The sequence below is a fragment of the Ctenopharyngodon idella genome, chromosome 20 (genome assembly GCF_019924925.1).
Source record: "Ctenopharyngodon idella isolate HZGC_01 chromosome 20, HZGC01, whole genome shotgun sequence".
NCBI classification, from domain to species: domain Eukaryota; kingdom Metazoa; phylum Chordata; class Actinopteri; order Cypriniformes; family Xenocyprididae; genus Ctenopharyngodon; species Ctenopharyngodon idella.
Window position 1 is genome coordinate 11,877,175 of NC_067239.1, and position 22,153 is coordinate 11,899,327.

The 22,153-nt window shown below is 37.8% G+C and overlaps 1 protein-coding gene across 6 annotated transcripts in view; it reads left to right on the forward strand.

Moving 5' to 3' along the window:
* The window catches only part of rps6kc1 (ribosomal protein S6 kinase polypeptide 1), a 47,490-nt gene that overhangs the window by 16,349 nt on the left and 8,988 nt on the right, over positions 1–22,153 (forward strand). For all 6 annotated transcript variants that reach the window (XR_007926909.1, XR_007926910.1, XR_007926908.1 and 3 more), the window contains exons 7-12: positions 948–1,298; positions 3,573–3,694; positions 4,179–4,271; positions 15,757–15,804; positions 20,098–20,230; positions 20,320–21,552. Coding sequence is in view for 2 of the 6 variants with exons in the window: in XM_051875989.1 (XP_051731949.1) it covers positions 948–1,298; positions 3,573–3,694; positions 4,179–4,271; positions 15,757–15,804; positions 20,098–20,230; positions 20,320–21,552 (1,980 nt within the window). In the remaining 4 variants the exon portion in view is untranslated. The remainder of the gene's footprint in view (positions 1–947; positions 1,299–3,572; positions 3,695–4,178; positions 4,272–15,756; positions 15,805–20,097; positions 20,231–20,319; positions 21,553–22,153) is intronic.

Below are 22,153 nucleotides of genomic sequence, written 5' to 3' on the forward strand. Positions count from 1 at the left end.
GGCTGGGCAATCAATTTGACGATGTCACTTTGTAAAGAAAGACTAAGCGTCTGCACACATACACATTCAAACACACATACCTATAGACTAAACACGTAAATGAACGGCAAGAACGCATTAAGTCTTCTGTTTTCAGTTAAAAAGGTGTCATTTAAGCGGCCCCTAAGTTAATAATTAATGATTTATACAATGAAAGTGATTCAATCAAAAACTTACTTTAGCTCGATAATAACTTTTTCCTAGAGCTGCTGTAAAGCCAAAGCAATCTGTCCATTAATTTTCCTATTATCATTGTGAAGCTGCTTTGAAACAATTTGTATTGTAAAAAGCGCTATATAAATGAAGATGACTTGACTTGACCCTCATGTCGTACCAACCCCGTAAGACCTTTGTTCATCTTCGAAACACAAATTAAGATATTGTTGATGAAATCCGAGAGGTATCTGACTCCTCCATAGACTGCAATTTAACCACCACTTTCAAGGTCCATAAAGGTAATAAAGACATTGTTAAAATAGTCCACGTGACTACAGTGGTTCAACCTTAATTTTATGAAGCGACGAGAATACTTTTTGTGCAAAAACAAAATAAAAATAAAAACTTTATAAACGTGTTTGGAATGACATGAGGGTGAGTAATTAATGACAATTTTCATTTTTGGGTGAACTAACCCTTTAAGCATAATTGTTTAAGAACATACATTTAAAGGCTCTCATTGTCTAAGTGCATTGTTTGATTTAGATCAAATTGGATGTGCCCACTGTGCATTGTTTTCTTAAAGCTGTTGGGTAGTGGTGACACCTTATTGCTTGGGTCTCTTGTTGCTGCTTGCAGCTATATTGTCTTTTTGTTTGTTTTTTTTTTTTTTTTTTTTTTTTTGTACCAAATAATTTATTTGCATCATATCCAGTCGTGTAGTTCATGCTAGATTTGTGTCTTTAATGCAGGTGGCAGTGGTTACAGTGAGCTGAATTCTCTTGAGGTTGATGGAGACTCTCTGGCTGCAGTGGGTGATGGAATGGCATCAGGCAGCATCAAGCACACAGCAACACAAAGCAACTCGTCTCCCATCCCACAGCCAGTGACGTCCCCAAGCCGGGTGGGAGTAGTGTCCAGTCATACCAGTGGGACTTTGAGCTTTGCCTCCAGTCTCAGGAACTCCACAGAGAAGGAGGACTACCTGGAAAAGGCCAGTGAGCTGATCACTCTAGCTGTCCAGAAAGAGGTAGAGCAGGAATTTGCAGTGGCATTTTCCTACTATCGTAGAGGTGTGGATCTTCTGCTGCAGGGTGTACAAGGTATGTCGTTAAATGCATGTATTTCAACATGCAAAGCTGCAATCGTCTCCTATTGGGTGCGTGTGCTTGCTTTGGCTCATTCCAGGGTTTATGCAGAAAGCAGCATTCTAAAACATCATGGAAATGCGAACTCCCTTTTTCCGTGCTTGTGGTGCCATCCCAAAGGGGCACAAAATCACTCTCACGGACCTTCTCCTGGTCTGTTCCTGGTTGGTGGAATGACTTACCACGCTCTATCCGAGCAGCTTAGTCTTTAGCCATTTTCAAAAAACTGCTATCTTTTTCGTCAACACGTGACTCAGTAATATAGCACTTCTATTTATATTTTACTTTTCTTTTTTCAATTTTCTATTCTTTCTCCATCTATTTGCGTATATATTTAAAAAAAAAAACAAAAAAAAAAACCTTGCTACGAGCACTTTACAGATGAAACTGACTTGACACAGCACTTACATACTGTTGTACTCATGTTGATTTGATTGCTTCTACTATTCTCATTTGTAAGTCGCTTTGGAGAAAAGCGTTTGCGAAATGACTAAATGTAAATATAAATATACAACCTGAATTTCGGAAATGTTGGGACTTTTTTAAAAATTTGAATAAAATGAAAACTAAAAGACTTTCAAATCACATGAGCCAATATTTTATTCACAATAGAACATAGATAACATAAATGTTTAAACGGAGAAATTTGACACTTTTATCCACTAAATGAGCTCATTTCAAATTTGATGCCTGCTATAGGTCTCAAAAAAGTCGGCACGGGGGCAACAAATGGCTGAAAAAGCAAGAAGAAGAGGAGATGTTACACCATGGTAAACATGCCCCTGTCCCAACTATTTTGAGACCTGTAGCAGGCATCAAATTTGAAATGAGCTAATTTTGTGCATAAAATTGTAAAATTTCTCAGTTTAAACATTTATGTTATCTATGTTCTATTGTGAATAAAATATTGGCTCATTTGAAAGTCTTTTAGTTTTCATTTTATTCAAATTTAAAAAACGTCCCAACATTTCCGGAATTCGGGTTGTATGTATTATTTATTCATTATATTTTTACTCAACCTGTTTGTAATGTATGTTTGAATAAATGTCATGAACTTTTTTATGACAGCCACCGTTTAAATTATAGAAACATAAGTATGTCTTTAGAAAGTAGATAAAAAAAAAATGCCATATGCAATTTAAATGTTTGTATACAACTCAGTGCTGATTATTATATCTGAAAGTAAATAGCAAATGAATGTAGAAGTTCGGGCTCTGTTGTTAATTTAAAATAATATTATAGTATTTATATTTTCATTTTATGTGTATTTATTGAAAGGCTATATTTTTGTTGAAAAGGTTCATTTTGGTAAGTACTTGTTTTCAGTTAAAAGTAGGAATGTGTATCTTTACTGCATGTCCTAACAAATGCTGCAAATTTACATTGTGTCATCCAGCACTTCAGTTTTTCCTCATGATTTGTCCCTTTGGTTTACAGCAAAAACATTTTTGCTTGTAACTGTCAACCATAGATAAGCTGTAAAAACAGCTTTCGCACCAAACAAATGAACCAAACTCAAATTTTTGGTGCAGACCATCAGACATGTGCGTGTTTATTAGGGGTAGGAGAAAAAAAATTCTCAGATTCTCTGATGCATCACAATTCTCCATTTAACGATTCTAAGCTTATTGTTTTTCCATATATGCATCATGGCACATGTGTGCGCTATAGACAGACGTTTTCTGCTTTCTGCCAGACACAAAAGCATTGAACAAATATATAAACTTGCAAAGGCTTTCATGGTTGAAGTGAAATACAGGGGGAAACGTGGGCTTTATTGCACAGGATAATCGCTGAGACTTGCGCTTTGCCTGACAATGTGATGTTTCTCCAGTCGGTATTTCAGTGTTTCAAATGCTCATGCGCTTTGTGTGTGTTCATTCTGAAGGACGCTTGTGGTATGCAGCTGTAATAATAAACAGCATTAATGCTGAGAAAAATTTAAAAATCCTCCACTGCAATTGTCTGGAAACCTATCAGATACTTAAAACACTCACAAATACTGAAAGCACTTTTTGTCTATAGCTTGTAGTGTGTTTCTTTGATTGCCCTTATTACTTTATATTTGCAATGTTATGAAGCTATATTTAGTTAATAATTCTTAACGTAAGAATTTTTTTGTATTCTGAAAAGTATAATTATACTATAAATGTATTATAAAAGTAAGTAAATATCCTAAAGATTCACACCCATAGTGTTTATTACATGTGTATTTATTGCATATTTCAGGAGAGGCGAGTCCCAGCAGAAGGGAGGCTGTGAAGAGAAAGACGGCAGAATATCTGATGCGTGCCGAGCTCATTTCTGCACAGCTCAAGGACAGCATGGGCCAAAGCTCCACTCAAAGCAGGGTCAGTGTGTGTCTGACCTTTGACCTTCACAATGAAACCTGAGACCTCATTAATAAAATGCACATGCATATTTGATCCTATAGAAAGTGAGAAATAAATCAGGATTTATAAAGGCACAAACTTTTTTTTTTTTTTTTTGTCATTTATTTTATTTTTTATTTTTTTTAAAAGAAAATGGTCTAACAGAAACCGGGTTAACTTAATTTTGAACAATATATTTTAAAACCTTACAGGCTTCATTTTGTGAAATGTTTTGAAAAGTGTACATGTGTGATGTGTACATTTTAAAGACTAATGTAAAGGTAACATTTCTGGTTTTGGCTTCAGGTGAGTCCAGAAATGTCAGTTTTGGGCAAGAATTTTTTTTTCAGTGCATCTCCAGCAGAAACTGACATTACTGTTCTTTTATATGTATGGCAACAGAAAAGCATGTGTGCAATATTTGTGTTTCCATCATGTGTATCTTTGTTTGGTTTCTCTTCAGGCATTGGGCTCGCAGTGCTGTGGTGGCTCGTGGTCGGAGCAGACTTACTCTGATGAGCTGAAGCACTACAGAGTTCTGGGTGTTATTGATAAGGTACACATCACAATCTTCACAAGCTCTTATCTAAAAGTGGCAGTTATATTGTATATAATGGTATATGTGACAGTTAGTAGGGCGAAGTTGAATCAGAAACGAACAAGCTTTAATACAATTACCTTGATGGTGATGTAAGGGAACTCGGATCAATATAACTCAAAGGTGATTGAATTACAGTGAATAAGAACCGAATTAGTATGTAAAATGATTCAGAATTAATATTTAACGCTTTATCAAATATTCGTCCACCGATAAGTTGAGGTTAGGGTATTTTACCAGTTCTGGACAGAATATTATCCCATGACCAGCGGTATTAATATCATAAAGTGATCACTGATTATGAGCAAGGTAACAAAATGGTTTAATGCAGTAACTTGTAAGCACACAGCACAAGACACTTGTATATGTGAAAAATCAACAAGACTTTATTGAACTACTCTAATACACACAAACTAATCTAACAAAAACACACACACACACATTCATTCACATAATGACAGGGAAATTGTGATATTGTTAATGGAGGATGAATGGAGTCCCAAATGTCTAGCGTTAAACGCTATTTCTTTGACCGCAACCTGAGAGAATTAACATAATACTACATGATGTAGTTGCTGGAGGGACTCTCGGTGGCGCTCATTGGCTGGCGGTCAGTCGTTGTTGAGTTCTGAGGGACAGCACTCAACGGTGAATGGATAGGAGCCTCGTGTGTCAGTTGCCGGGTTACGCGTTGCTATGCAACAAAGTTTCTCTGCGTCTCAACAAGTTGCTGGAAGCAGAAGAGTTGATGAGTTTTGAGTGAGCTCTTGAAGAGGTATAACGTGCAGGCAGGACGATGGTAGAAGTCAGCACGAATCAAAGGAACAGCCAAGGCAAAAATCAAAGCCTGACTGCTTGTCATTGTTTTTTTTTAACCATGTCCATCTGACCCATCCTTCCGAGTGTTTAGACCAATCAGATATTGTTTTGGGCGGGTTCTACGCCCAGTTCTCCTGTTCTTGCATGTAATTTGCATAATGTCCCCATGGTCACGTCACGTGCGCCCAAACTTTTGAGAGTTTTAGTCAGCGCTTTAAGAAATCATAGTTTGAATGTGGTGCATCCTACACAAACTACACAAACACTACTTTGCATCAAAATACTGGAAATCATTCACCCATCACACAGATACCAAATAGTGTATACTTCCCATAATTGGGGTAGGCTTCATAAGAATTTAGCTGCAATAAATGTTTAAAACACAGAAAGAACTCCACAGGTTTTATATATATATATATATATATATATATATATATATAAAAAAATGCATGATACATACGATATGTCTAAGGCTACTTCTGGTGATTAATTCCTCTAATGGAGGTAGAAAAACATGTGAATCGGCTATAATAAATGTTTCACACATAGTAAGAACTACACAGGTTATATAAAACACACATAATACATAGGATATATATATAAGGCACCTATTGGTGATTAATTCATATCATTTTCAGCGATTTTGAGACTATTTCTGTTAAAGAGAGTGAATTCGTTGAAGTTTCTGCTGGTTTAGGAGAAACTCTTTGGAATGTATACCTGGGCAAAGGGGGTGTCCTGGGGCCTGTGGTAATTTGGGCCTTGGAACGTCTCCTCAAGTCTCAGTTTCCTGATAAGGTTGTGGATTTATGCATTACGGTCAAGGTGTTATTTAGCCATCTGGTCTTAAGTTTGTGGAACAAAGGAAGGTCTCCTTTATTGATCTGCTCTGTTAATACAAACCCTGGTTTGAGATTAAGCAGGCATGGGAGAGCGGTTTCCTTCAGCAGTTTAGCACCATGGTTCATTTTTATTGGGGAATCTCTGTGATCTTTGGAATGTGGTGTTGTTCATTTGGTGGGCTTCATTCATGGATTATCCTTCAGTGAGTTATTGAAAACGACATGGACAGAGTATGAGGAGGAATGCAAAGTCCAGGGTGAGGATTTCTGTACTTGTAGTAATAAATAGTAATTTGACAACCTAGATAAATAAGCAAGCTAGTAAAGAGGAGAAATGCATAGGAGGTTTTTTTTTGTGTAAGTGCATTGGTTTGGCATTGGTGGTTACGTGCTTGCAGCAGAGGTGTGTCTTCAGCTGTTTCTTGAAAGATGTGATGGTCTTAGCAGATTGGGTGGAGGTTGGCAGCTCATTCAGTGGACTTTTTGCCTCGAGAAGGAACCAGGTATTGCTCATTCAGTGACTGTAGCTGGCGAGAGGGAGGATACACTTGTAGGAGTGAATTGAGGGAGGGAGGTGCTTTTCCAGTGGCAGTTCTGAAAGCCAGCATCAACCATAAATTTGGCCACAACTGGGAGCCAGTGGAGTGAGATCAGGAGTGGTGTGAAGTGGGTTCTCTTTGGCTGATTGAAGACCGTCTGGTTGGGTACTGTTTGAATTTTATCGATTTCGGTTCTTATCAAATCCTAGTTTCAATTCCAGTAAGGTAAAAAAAAAAAAAAAAGTCAAACATTTAGATATCAAACATATTTATTCTGTCTGTTTTTGAAAAACATTTTGTTGCAGCTGAATAACATGAACAAAAATCAGCAGCATACAGAACACAAGAGGAACTTTTGCCTATGGTTTTTACAAAAACACCACAGCAAAAACAACTAGACTAATATAAATTTCAAACATTAAATTGTTAAAAACAAGTAAACAGTCAGTAATAAAATACAGTAAGAACAAACAAATAAATTGGCACTTGCATAAATACAACTGAACAAATGTCAGGTACAGAAATTGAAAACAAATGTAAAACACTCCGTAGTTTTCTTTTCATAAATAAAATATAGATTAATCCTCATTAAAGTTACAAAAGATATTCAATCAAGATCAGTGTTTGTTGTTTGATTAACATTAATGACAGGCAGCATTAGGCTGTGGTCACTTCAAGACCGAACACGGATCCAAAATACTGTTATACATATCTTTTCTTTCTCACCTGTTTACGTTCACTTAAGATAAAACAGACTGTGTTTACAAGGATATATTGATGTCATTTTGTGTATGTTGGTGCGTTCAAGCACAAGGAGACATGAAAGAAAGTCAGTTCCGTCCCAGATCTACCTTTTCTGCAGTGGAAATGTGCGGAACGGTTTGAGAAAGGACACAGGCTGGGAACTCAGGCCAGAAACGGGGGCAGAACTCTCTGTGATCGCACTTCATATGTGTGCACGCCACGGCACTCAAAACAGTGCGCGGGTACTCTTTCACGTCGTAGTGCTTAAATGGTTTAAAATCACATTAAAATGCGAACACAGTGATCGAAAAAGCAGAATCGAAATATACGTGTTTTATTGAATCCCCGGTTCTTGGAACTGGTTCTAAAATGGAATGGTTTTCGATACACAACCCTAATCAGATGTGCTGCCTCGTTCTGGATAATCTACAGGGGCTTAGTTGCACAGACTGGAAGGCCTGCCAGTTGAGTATTGCAGTAGTCCAGTCTTGAAATGATGAGCTTGGACAAGAAGTTGTGCTGCATACTAGGATCTGATTTTCCTGGGGCCTTATTTATAAAACTTTCCGTAGATTTCATCCTAAAAGTGTACTCGTGCACAAAAGCTAGATTTTGTGTATGCACAAAAGTTTTTCCGATTTATAAAACCACACGTACACCAGAACCTGTGCAAAAATCCCTTTATAAACCCCAGTCAGCGGAAGATTGTGCGTACGTGCATCTCCACCTTGTCTCCTTTTCGAAATCACCATTTATAGAACTTACAACGCCTAGTTTTACTATGCATAACCTCATCTGCATATTATTTCCATGCATATTCCCATCCATGTGACACCATGGTTAACACTGTCAAAGGTACAAGACATTGGAAAATATTAGATACGGACTATAAGTGCCATCTGTGCCATACACATTACATTGTTAAAATTCATCCAATATCCTTATGTTTTAGAATAAACATATCAAAATTTCCATAGAAACAAAATTTTATAAAATACTTCTAAGTATACTTCTAACTTTTTAGAATAGAGTTGATTTATTCATTTTCACTGGCCAAATAGTATTTAATTGTTTTAAACAATTCAAATCAAATGAAAATAATGCAGTTTTGCTGATAAGGTGAACATATCTTTTAGGATGTTTATAGGCTATTTCTATTGGAAACAGATAGGCCTGCTTATTTATTGCAGTGTACATACAATTTTGTAACTCAGCGCGTCACTGACAAAGTATTTTAAAAAGGAAACGTGCAAATTTTACCGTTTTCTTCAAGTTGTATCCTTCAAATACAGTTGTATTTTTCATAATTGTTTGAAGATGCCTTCACACGACATCAACACCTCCGTGCAGCTGCGGTTGTACAGTAAGCTCTTATCATTGGACCTATTCAAACTGGGCAATGGACCATTCAACCACCGAATCCAGCAGTGTCTTCCATAATATCAAAGTAAGTGTGCATCACTGATCATCGTTCTCACTAAATATTTTGTCATACCATGAGATCTGCAGTTTAGTTTAAAGAGGAATTAAAACAGCGTGTCACAGGAAAAGTGATCAAAAGTAGCACATCTATCTAAATTCATATCATTTTTGTTTAACTTCTGCATATTGACTTTATGTAATTTCAGTGCCTGTCGCCAGTAATAAAAGTGGAATATTAATGTACAGTAAATGTGTATATCAAAACTTTCTATCAAAATTGTTTACTTTATTACTTTTCTCACTCTAGTAAGAGTTTTTACGCATGGGTCAGGGTAAATCCCATCTTTTGCATAGGAAGTAGTGTACGCCTCTTTCAGAGCATGTTTTGTGCGTACGCAACTGTTGTAAATGAGGCCCCTGATGTTGTAAAGTGCGAAAATGTACGACCGGCCCAATGTTGAAATATGGGTGGAAAAGCTCAGTCCAGCCTTTGATCAGAGATCTGATTAAACAACTTTCAAAATTTTTTTGACAAAAGAGAGAGTAGCCTGTAGTTTTCAAATGCTTTCGGATTGAGTGTTGGCTTTTTGAGCAGTGGGGTTACCCGAGCTTCCTTAAATTTGGTGGGAAATTTGCCGGTAGTAAGGGATGTGTTGATGTGAGACAGAGTGGGTATATGTTGGTGATATCTGCTGTGTAAGGTGGGAACAGGTGGTAGGACGGCTGGCACAGGGAACTTTTGAAGACCGTGTTCTCTGTGAGGGGAGAGAAGGAAGAGAGGAGTGGAATGTGTGGGGGTGGAGGATGGCTGTGGGTAAGTGGTGCAGAGAACTGGTTGGTGATGGTTGCCACTAGTGTTGTCAAAAGTACCGGTACTTCGGTACCAAATCGGTACTGAATTTTTTAAAAATGTGGTGATCAAACCAGCAGAACCAGCATTACTGGGAGTACCGAGTATCGGGTATATTCGGTACCCACTGATAGGGCTGTGCCAGTATTTACGTCATTATGACATGGGTAAAGCACAAAGCTTTGTTTACAAAAGAAATAATAGGTTAGCAATTAAATGTGACATCGCAGCCATGGAAACATTTTGGTTTATGCCGAATGAGGGAGGTACGCGAGTCCATAAATTTAAGCTTTGTTGGCTTTGTATTCTGTATTGTAAATCGCGATCTGGTCACCTGATTATCAGAGAATTTAACAATATTCCATTAGTTATTTCACTGAACATGGAATCTCTGTTTCTTTTCCCAAATCTTCACTCACGCAGGGGATTATAAAAGTTTCTTCCTTTTGTTCGCTTTTAGGCCTATTATATTCACATTCGTTACTGTGGTAAAGTAGAAAAAACACTGTATGACAGAAACCTTTTTGCTTGCACATCAATTTCAATTTAACACAGTTTGTGCTTTTTATTAGACTTGATAAGGCGCATCAAGTTTATTTGTATAGTGCGTTTCACACGCCAGTGATTTTTAGTTTCGCTTTCTCTGGCAGCGCTAAATCAAACATAGCCTGAATGTCTTGCCCCTGCTGAAGATAAAACTAGCTCTTCAGACCTTTTTACAACAAGTGTCAGTTGCTTTTAACATCAGGAGATAGCATGAAGATATTATAAAAGAGATGGTCTCTTTCCTGCTCGTGTCCCACATCCCTCTCAAAGCGCATCTTTGTGTGGAAATAAAAAAACGAATGTTTTTTTAAAAATAATATTTAACTTTCTTATTATTTAGGTTACCATTATTTACTGATTTTTATTTCATAGTTTTACAGGCTGTAGTGTGTCATTTCACTGACAGAATAGCTAAAATAAACATGCACGTCTGTTACAAAATGGATGTAGGTATATATTGAGGTATATATACTCACACAAACATACACACGCTCCAAATATTTGTGTATGATTACCATCATATTTAATATGTATTTAAAATAGGCTAGTTAAATAAAATAGCAAAATAGTTCCAACAGATTTTCCTGTGGTACCGAAATTGGTACCGAGAACCGTGAACTTTTAATGGTATTGGTACCGACTCCTGGAATTTTGGTACCGTGACAACACTAGTTGCCACCTAATCGATAAAATAGCTTGCAAAGTCATCAGCAGTCAGAGAAGAATGGGAGGAGGTGGAGAGGGATAGAGTTGAGAGGAGAATGTTGTGAATAGTTTCCGATTGTTGCTGATTTTGTTTTGGTGGTAAGTAACAAAAACAATAGAGGAGAAAGAGGATAGGAGAGAATAATGCTTACTAGAAATTCATATGACTAACTAACTAAAGATGGTTCATGGTATGCTCTATGGCTAGGAAGGTGTGCTCTGTGGCTTTGCTGCCTTTGATGTAAAATCTTTTCCGGTACATTTTTTTTTGTTCAGTCAGTCAAGGTCAGACGTTAGTAAAAACATGAACACACTGGAGAACTGATTTAAATTGAAGTTGTAATTCTAATTGAAAGAGACACTAGCCCCTTTCACACAGCAATCCTGGAAAATTACTGGAAAATTACCAGAACGACTTTACTGGTAAATACACACATATGCTGTTCACACAAACAACGGTGTTCTGGCTTTTTACCGTTAAGAGACCATTCACACATCAGCACCAAAATACCGGTAAATTCTGTGATGTTAGTCATTGGAAATGATCTTGAAACGCTGCACCATTTTCTTTATTCGCCCGCACGAGGAGAAGTGCTTTAGTTTCTTTAGTTAGGTCTGTTCAATTTTACTATGCAGTAGTGAGCGTGAAGTGGAGCCTGTTAGTACAGTTTATTGCAGAACAACTTATGTCAGCATGAAATAAACAGTTATGGAAATGTAGAAATTAAAGGTAAAACTCCAATCTCCTCCCAGAAATCCAGAAAAAAGTCTGTTGGTGCCTCAGTGACTACTTCACTCAGAGAGTCTTCAATCTCAGCTGTCAATCATGACGTCACACCCCCGTTTTTATAGCATCAAATAACTAACTAAAACCAAACTTTTTTTTAAAAACAAACACTTGAACTCGCATCAGCGTGATTAGATTACATGGAGAGGGTGGGATTTATGACCTATACTGCATCCAGCCGCCTGGGGGCGATTGAAACGTTTTGGCTTCACTTTTCTAGACTTGTACAGCACGCTTGTTAAAAACACAAGATGATGAATGGAAAAGAAGGCAGTGTCTTGAGCGTGACACGCTGAAAAAGCTGCGAGACGTGGCGCAATGGTCAAAGATGTCCATCAAGCATATAATTACATAGAAGAACTATTAAAAAGCAGTGTCATCATGTCATCTTCATAAGAACTTTGATTGGCCCAAAGCAGACTTCTTACATCAGCGCGTTCTGACTTTGTATGTGCTCATACCAGTAATCTTTATTCTGCTTTCACACACAGCATCATAATGGTAATTTACTGGTAATGCTACAACTTCCCTTACTGGTAAATTGCCAGAACCGATTTACCAGTATTTTTGAAAAAGGTCCTGTTCACACATGATCTCTTACCAGTAATTTACCAGTAAAGACTGTATATGTGAAAGGGGATACTGATACTTTTCATCATTTTTAATACTGTAAAGCTGCTTTCCTTTAAAGTGATCTATTGTATATAAATAAAAATGACGCAACATGACCGGACTGCCGAATTGCAAGGCTTGTGCAATCATACACAAATCGTTATGATCTGATGCTTTCTTAACTGCTTTTTTTCTCACCGCTGTCATTTTTGTTTTGTTTATTTTATTGAGAGGAAAGCGGGCAGCACACATTTATTTATTAATCTAATCAGCACTTCTAGCAGTGCCAGGGTGTTCGCTAACAGAATACCGCAACTCGGGTATTTCAAACTTTTTTACTCCTAAGTGAAGAACGAAAAAGAACATGAGTATATCAGGGCCTTAAGTGCAAATATACTTCTCTTTATTTGTTTCCCCATTTCCCATTTTTTTCGCATATCAGCTCAGAGAGGTATTTAATACCTGTTAGGCCTTTAATATTTAAGTGCTGGGTATTTAATAGTGGGAATAAACTATTATATATTATATATTAAATAATAGTTATTTAATAGGCTGATTATTGAAATTCGATGTGGGGTTCTCGTATTGATTCAACAGGATGACAAATCCACACGCTCAAAACTGTTGCTGCCTTCCTTTCGAGGACACCTTTTATAAGGCAACATCCTTTCATATTTTTTATAAATATACACGGAATGTGTTATGTTTGCATACTGTTGTATGGGGTGTAATTTACTTGTTTTCTTGATGCACCGATTACAAATCCTGCCTATGCAAACATGGGTTTTTTTAATTGAGAAATTTGTTTTGGTCAATAATTTTAAATGTTAAATCAAATGAATTGCAGTTTGATTTTAATTCAATGCTTGAAAATATATAAACTAAATTATTACATGCACAAATGAATGGAGATGTTGAGCTGCGTCAATCGCGCCCTCTCAGCTCTCACAGACATTCACTGCACTCTTTACTGCTTTTCACTGGATTGCACTTGCTCTAAGTTCCATCCAGAACTTTCATTGACATTTTTTTCTAAAAGCTCATGTTAGATCTCTCCTCAGGACAGCCACTGACTACATGAGCAGATGACACCTCTCTCACAATAGCGCTACAGTCTTTAGTCAAACCGCTCAAAACTGAAAGCTGCATTCGTTACTATAGCGTCAGTGGACACCCAGCCCATTTTCTTTCAAAATCTTCATTGGACAGTAGAAAGAAAAAGTACAAAACTGTTCACATAAAGTGAAATGAAAGCAAGATAAAGAACCTTACGTCATACAGAGGTATGATCAATGATCATATATGTTTTGTACATCTAGGGCTGCCCCCGAATAAGATGTTTTTTTTTAGTCGACTATTAGTCATTCTTTTGAGCCATTAGCCAAATAATCACATGTTTTTATTAATTTATTTACTTAAATACTAAGTAGAATACTAAATCATAATGAGCCTTTAATATACAGTATCTCACAAAAGTGAGTACACCCCTCACATTTCAGCAACCATTTTAGTATATCTTCTCAAGCGGCAATACTATAGAAATGAAAATTGTATATATTTTAGAGTAGTCAACGTGCTGCTTGTATAGTAGTACAGATTAACTGTCCTCTAAAAATAACTCAACATACAGCCATTATTGTCTAAATAACTGGCAACAAAGTGAGTACATCCTAAGTGAACATGTCAAAACTGTGACCAAAGTGTCAATATTTTGTGTGAGCACCACTGTTATCTAGCACTGCCTTAATCCTCCTGGGCATGGAATTCACCAGAGCTGCACAGACTGTTGCTGGGATCCTCTTCCACTCCTCCATAATGACATCACTGAGCTGCTGGATGTTAGACACATGGCACTTCTCCACCTTCCGCTTGAGGATGCCCCACAGGTGTTCAATAGGGTTCAGGTCTGGAGACATACTTGGCCACTCCATCACCTTCACCTTCAGCTTCCTCAGCAAGGCAGTTGTCATCTTGGCGGTGTGTTTGGGGTCGTTATCATGTTGGAAACCTGCCATTCGGCCCAGTTTCTGAAGGGATAGCATCATGTTCTGCTTCAGAATGTCACAGTACATGTTGGAATCCATGTTTCCCTCAATGAAGTGCAGTTCCCCAGTCCCAGCAGCACTCATGCAGCTTCAGACTATGATGCTACCACCACCATGCTTGACTGTAGGCAAGACACAGTTTTCTTGGTACTTCTCACCAGGGCGTCGCCACACATGCTGGACACCAAACAAGTTTGTCTTAGTCTCATCCGACCACAGGACATGGTTCCAGTAATTCATGCTCTTGGACAGGTTGTCTTCAGCAAACTGTTTTTGGGCTTTCTTGTGAGCCAGCTTCAGAAGAGACTCCCTTCTGGGACGACAGCCATGCAAACTGACTTGTTGCAGTGTGCGGCGTATGGTCTGAGCACTGACAAGCTGACCTTCCGCTTCTGCAACCTCTAAAACAATCCTGGCAGCACTCATGCGTCTGTTTTTTGAAGCCAGCTTCTGCACCTGATGCACAGCACGAGTACTCAACTACTTTGATCGACCCTTTGCGAGGCCTGTTCTGAGTGGAACCCATCTTGGAAAACCTTTGTATGACCATGGCCACTGTACTGTAACTCAGGTGTTACTGATCTTCTTATAGCCTAGGCCAACTTTGTGGAGAGCAACAATTCTAATTCTCAAATCCTCAGAGAGTTCTTTGCCATGAGGTGCCATGTTGAACATTCAGTGGCAGTACGAGAGAATTATACTCAAAGCACCAAATTTTAACTGCTCTAATACAAGATACGCAAATTTGTATTGTCCTATCAAGCAGACAAAAACATGAACATGATGAATAGGACATGTGGCTTTGCGTGGTTAAAAGATGTAGAGCTGTTATCACTTAGGGTGTATTCACTTTTGTTGCCAGCTATTTAGACAATAATGGCTGTATGTTAAGTTATTTTCAGAGGACAGTAAATCTATACTGCTATACAAGCAGCACATGTACTACTATAAAATATATCCAAGTTTCATTTCTATAGTATTGTCCCTTGAGAAGATATACTAAAATAGTTAATGAAATGTGAGGGGTGTACTCATTTTTGTCTGTATATAGGCGTAATATAGCCTATTTGCCTCTGAAGCACACGCATTCCTGGTGGTGATGGCACCGTAGTGGTTGGGATCACCATCACCGCTCTCAGCTATATTTTCTCTGTTGTTACTGTTATCATGACAAGGATCTATCTCTTTTTAACTCTTCAAAAAGGTGTGCCACAGCTTAGCACTGTGATGAGAGACTCAGAACAATCAAGCTTGTGCACACTAACTGTTTGTCAATGAACTTGCATACTGCCCGGGGACTCTGCCCGGAGAAATTGATATTTGCATCTTTAATTCATTTGTTAAATTAGTTTCTTTTTACTTTTCTATCTATAGGCTACAGTGATTCAGTGATCCTGTAAATATAACTCCTTAGACAAAAAGATGGTTAGAGGGTGACACTGTTCTTTTAAAAAAAAAAAAAAAAAAAAAAAAAAAAAGTGTTTTTGTTTAAACATTGTCCAATTCCTTTATTTAGATTGTTTTTTGTGCAGGTGCTGTTGGTGATGGATAAGAGAACGCAGGAAACTTTTATTTTGAAAGTAAGTGGTCCATTTACCATTTATAACATCTAACAATTTAACAGGAATCACTTACAGTGAGTTATAATACTCCCTAAAAGCTGTAATGCTTTGCTTTGTATTTAATAATAGGGGCCTGAGAGGTTTGGTGAACATACCTAGTGATTAAACTATATATAAAAAGACATAACTTTTGATCAATTGTCACAAGCCCTTTCTCTTTACATTCTTTGGGTCATGCAGAGTACAGTGAATACAGTATGAATTTTAATGAAAATCATCTCTTTATGAAAACGATCATCCATAAGGAAGGCAAGGACCCAACGTTATGTCAGTCGTGTATACAGGGATCTTATATTAAATGATGGTGTTAGCATACACAGAATATTAAGTGAATATTAGTGAATATCAATTGAATCATATTTGAAGATTAACACTGATACACACTGGCTAAACATAGAGAAAAGGCTCCGTCAACAGCCCCTGACCTTACTTCCCTTTGTTAGATACCCGTTGTGACAATATTGTAATAGATGAGGTAAACTGGTAAACATTAATGAAGTACAATAAACGAATTTCTACCATCTAAATTTAGGTTTTAAAAAGTGGTAATATTACAGACTCATTCTAGTCTGTTAGAGAGATTGTGGGGCACAATTAGGTAACCATACTCACATTATCTGGTCTTGCCCAAAGTTAAAACCATTTTGGGAAGATGCTCAGAGTGTGCTCTATAGAGTGTGAGTGTGCTCTATAGAGTTCTCAGATCTGTTTAATGCTGATATTCCTTTTGAGCATGATGTGGCTATTTTAGGGGCAATACCTGAGGGTATGAAAGAAAGAAAATTGAATCACTTCAGATACTACTTGCAGCAGCTATGAAATGCAACAGTGGGTCAAAAGGGTCTGAGATATTTATTAAATATAACAAATAACTTAGACTTCAGTTGAATAATTTTAAGGCAAGATGTAGCCCAATTTCAAGAATATTACACAACGACTAACAAATCACATAGGAGAGAGCAGAAATGTGCATGTAATCACATATTTATAAACCTGGTGTTATTGTTTCCTGTTTTATCTTATTTATTTTTTATTTAATTTTAAATTAGCTTCTTAAATTTGTTTATTGTCCCTTGTATTTGGACCCCTGTTGGTACTTTTTAATTTTATGTCATTATTAGTGCTGTCAAAATTAACACGTTTAATGCATGGGATTATTTTTTTCAGTTTAAAAATACTTAATGCAATTAACACATAATCCATTTTTCCTGTCATCCTTTCACTTGGGTTACAATTTATATGCACACTCTTATTCATGCAAATGTTTTTAAACCATTCAAGTGTGACAAGACAAAAAAAGAACGCAGTGCAGTACTGGCGCGTGCTGTCTGTGAATCTCCTGTCTGTGTGACACACACAACTAAGAAAGCTGCTTCAGAACTTCAGCACGGATGAAAACAAAATTATGCCAAAATGCCCGTTTTGTCTAGTATCTTAGCAAGCACATTTAAATTAGTTAAATGAAGTCTTAAATGAACGTAAAGAGTTGTAAGAAAATGTGTAGGATATCAGATCCGCGTCATGTGCAGCAGGTCTTAAAGTGACAGCAGCCTAATAAACCCCCTGCTGTTTGTCATTAAGGATAATCAAAGAACAAAAGAAAAAGAGAAAATCACTCACTGCTCTTGACTGAATAACATTTTTAGCTTTAATAAGGTTTAATCTATATTTAATTTATAATTTATGGTTTAAGTGTAATAATTTAAGTGTATCCTACCTGTTAGACCTACATGAAAATCTTAAAGCATTATTTACAAGGTTACATGGGTCAAAAACAATGAAAACAATAACTTTTTGTGCAGGGCAAGTAAAAATCTGAACTGGTCTGACTGGGCAAATAGAAAAAAAATTGAGCCCTGATACACTATATTGCCAAACGTTTTGGGACACCTGCCTTTACGTGCACATGAACTTTAATGACATCCCATTCTTAATCCATAGGGTTTAGTATGGAGTTGGCCCACCCTTTGCAGCTATAACAGCTTCAACTCTTCTGAGAAGGCTTTCCACAAGGTTTAGGAGTGTGTTTATGGGAATGGCCAAGCCCAGCCCCTGAAAAACAACCCCACACCATAATCCCGCCTCCACCAAACTTTACACTTGGCACAATGCAGTCAGGCAAGTACCGTTCTCCTGGCAACCACCAAACCCAAGCTGGTCCATCAGATTGCCAGACAGAGAACTGTGTTCGTCACTCCAGAGAACACGTCTCCACTGCTCTAGAGTCCAGTAGCGGTGTGCTTTACACCACTGCATCCGATGCTTTGCATTGCAATGTAAGGCTTGGATGCAGCTGCTCAGCCATGGAAACCCATTCCATGAAGCTCTCTACGCACTGTTCTTGAGCTAATCTGAAGGCAACACGAAGTTTGGAGGTCTGTAGCTATTGATTCTGCAGAAAATTGGTGACTTCTGCACACGGAGCGCCTCAAGCATGCGCTGACCCCGCTCTGTGATTTTTACGTGGCCTACCACTTCGTGGCTGAGTTGCTGCTGTTCCCAATTGCTTCCACTTTATGATACCACTAACAGTTGACCGTGGAATATTTAGTAGTGAGAATTTCACGAATGGACTTATTGCACAGGTGGCAACCTATCACGGTACCACGCTTGAATTCACTGAGCTCCTGAGAGCGACCCATTCTTTCACAAATGTTTGTAGAAGCAGTCTGCATGCCTAGGTGCTTGATTTTATACACCTGTGGCTGTGGAAGTGATTGGAACACCTGAATTCAATGATTTGGAGGGGTGTCCCAATACTTTTGGCAATATAGTGTATATTGAAAAGACACAGGTAATGTGACATTCATTATAATGGGTTTAAGTGAAGATTGTTTTAACGCTGCATTCACACGGCCGTCGGCGTCAACGCTTGACGGAGGGCGTGTCTGAAGCTTGCACTGACGTGACCGTCATAGTACAACAGCCAATCACATTACTTTCCGGTGTTTCATGAATGCAGTTGGCTAGCGTCTGTGATCTGATTGGCTGACGCCTGCGTTGGCGCTTAAAGTTGAGAAATCTTCAACTTCTGCGAGCGATGCAACGAAACCCACAATTTAGTTCAGCAACGCATGACGTCACCCATTCAAAGTAAATGAGAAGCGTTAACGCCGACGCCCCATGTGAATGCAGCGTAAGTTCACTTAAATTAAAAGTTGTTTTTTTTTAAAGCCTAATAAATATTAAAATTGATAGCTTTCAATTATACTGTAATGCTGAACGCCTATAATTAATGGCTAAAATTGTGAAAAAAAAATAAATAATCAATTTCATAGAGATATCAGTAGCAGTATTGGTATTGGTGATACTGGCCTACAGGGCTATTCAATTAAAGTTCCAAGAGGTCTCCATATTTCCTTCCCATCAGAGGTCCAGACAATACTTTTTTTGAATCATTATATATTTTTATCAGTATAGCAGTAATACTTTGTGAAGAATTTTTTTTTTTTTAAATCCAGTGATGTCTGAGAATATATATATATTTAGCCTATATATATATATATATATATATATATATATATATATATATATATATATATATATATATATATATATATATATATATATATATATATTGGTTATGAAATTTCTAATAGCTGTAATTTGTGAGAATATTCATATTTTCTATATATTCATTTTAGTATTATTAGGGTTCAAAGCTCTGAATTGTTGTTTTTTTTTTTTTTTGTTTTGTTTTTTGTTTCCTGGGGAAAAAAACTTTCCTACCGACCTTGTGGCAAAAAAAAAAAGTATTCTGAACATCTGACAATTATTAAATTGATTAACGTAAAGTATGTCCAATACTGCAGTGGTTTTCAATCCGGGTTCTAGAGAGCTACTGCTCTCTAAGAAATCCCACTGGAATTAGAGGCCCTGTTTAGAGACTAGAAACATCTCAAGCTGCCTCTGATGTAATGGTCAGATGTAATATAAATATACAAGGACTTTACACATATAGCAATCAGTTTAAACATTATATTTGTGATATTTGCAGTTTGACAGACAAAATAAAGGGGCTGGATTAGCTGTACAGCAATTAAAAAAAAAAAAAAAAAAAAAAAAGAATAATGGCTTCCATCAGCTGGATGTGCAATGGAACTCAACAGATGCTTCCAGTGTAGACAGCTCTGTTAATTATAATAGGAGCAGATTGGAAGATAACAGGATTTTATAAAACTCTTTTTGGACTGCAGTTTACAAATTGAGACCCCTGATTTGTACTGATATGATATCTGTGTGTGTGTTCAGGGTTTAAGGAAAAGCAGTGCGTGTGGGCGTGTTAAGAAGACCGTTGTGCCTCGTTCTGTGCCTAACATGGTACAACTGGAGAAATACATCATCTCAGAGGATTCCATCTTTCTTTTACTGGAGTATGCTGAGGGTGTGTTGTTTTCACTGTGTTTTTACTTTTACTAAATGCCTAAGTGTGTAAACAGGATGTTGACTAGTATTTCCACTTTGTCTCATCAGGTGGTAAATTGTGGACTCATATCTGCAAGTATCTGCATGGCAGCAGTCCTGACGAAAGCTTCAACATACCTTTCATCCAGAAAGCTCACTCTACAGCTATACATTCAGCCCTGAACCCTGTGCCTACCTGTTCCAGCAGTGTGGATTCTCGGGGCCTAAGCATTGGGGAGCGTCCATTAGAAGCCCAACTGCCAGACTCTGGTGCCACCTCTGAGGAGGAGTGCACTAACAGCTACTTGACGCTGTGCAATGAGTATGAGCAGGAGAAGCTGGAGCCGGAGGAAGACCACTGCACACTTATTCCTGTGGCAACACAAAAGCATACATCTTCAGGGTTAAACACTGATAGTCTATGCTCTCCGATTTCAATGCAGGAGCTGTGCTTCTTCACTGAGGAGGATCAACTGGCTGGCTTTATGGATCAATGCACATGTTCATCCGACCATCTGAACCAATCACCGCCCAAGGAGGAGCTGTCTTACAGTGACAGTAAAGATTTCTGCAAGCCACTGTTGGTACCCTCAGATGCTAGTATAGAGGTGTCAGAGGAGCCACTGGAGAATCTACAGGAAGTGTCAGATCTCTGGAGGTCTGACGGTGATCAATGCTCAAATGAGTTGGTGCCAGTAATTTCCTTTAAAGAGGCTGTATTGGAGGATGCCAATGTCAGCTGTGCTGTTGAGGGACAGCCACCTGATCTTTTGGTCAATCTGCCGGCACTCGAAGGGGACACAGTAGACGTGTTAGAGGAAGAGCTTATCGCTGGAGGCATCGCTTTCGCTGTTGTAGACAAAACCTCTCCCACATTTGGCAGGCCAGATGTTCTACAGAGAGGAGAGAAAGCAGAGTTGGACCTCTTTGTTGATGTGGCCACCCTTCCACTTCTACACAAACCATCAAAAACACCTTTTAAAGCAGATTTTTTGACTCTGTCTTCCCCAAAGCTCTCTGGCATGGTGGACGCATCTGTTCCCAGAACTCAGAAGAACTTTGTTGAACATGAAGATGTGGAGTTGGGGTCAGAGGGTACTTCAGGAGAGCAGGAGGTTGAGAAAGTGTCAAAGTTGTTTCAAGAGCTGGATAAGTTGGCTGCTGTTTCATTAGACACACACATCCCAGAGGCTCTGGTGAGGAGCTGGGCTGCTGATATGGTTGTGGCTCTGGATGCACTGCATCAGGAGGGAATCATATGCCGAGACCTGAACCCCAGCAACATACTGCTAAACAACACAGGTGAATCACTTACTCACTGCATACTGTTGAAATGTACTTCATTACACTATTCAAGACCCAGTGTTTTTTTGCCTTTTACTTCATGTCGGCTTTTGAGAATCGTATCTATATGTTAGATTACTCCTAATAGTTGATATCAACTTTTAGCAGAATAGATTTATAAAAGAACTTTAATTATAACTAAAATGTGGTAACCATGTATGAATGAAAATGTGTGAATGCATATTTGTCATATAACAGAACTTGCAGAATTCTAGGCGTGTAAGATAAAGACAAAGCACTCTAGTATTAATTTTGTCAAATATTTTTTAATTTAGTCTTAGGCGTAGTCCTGTGTCAAATGTGCTTTTTAGTTTTTATCATATTTGGTCAACCTTGTCCCGTATTTAGTCAAAGTTTGTCAATGAAAACGTCAAGCTGCATAATAGTTAAATTGATAAACTTGATAATTTTGCTCAAAATTATAATCAATTAAATAGAAAATTATTTTTACATTTCATTAGAATTATTGCACTTTCACCTACAAGCACAAAGCAAGAGAATGTCAACTCATACGTGTGGTTTATTTTACCACATTATTCATAGTATTCCAATAATTCCA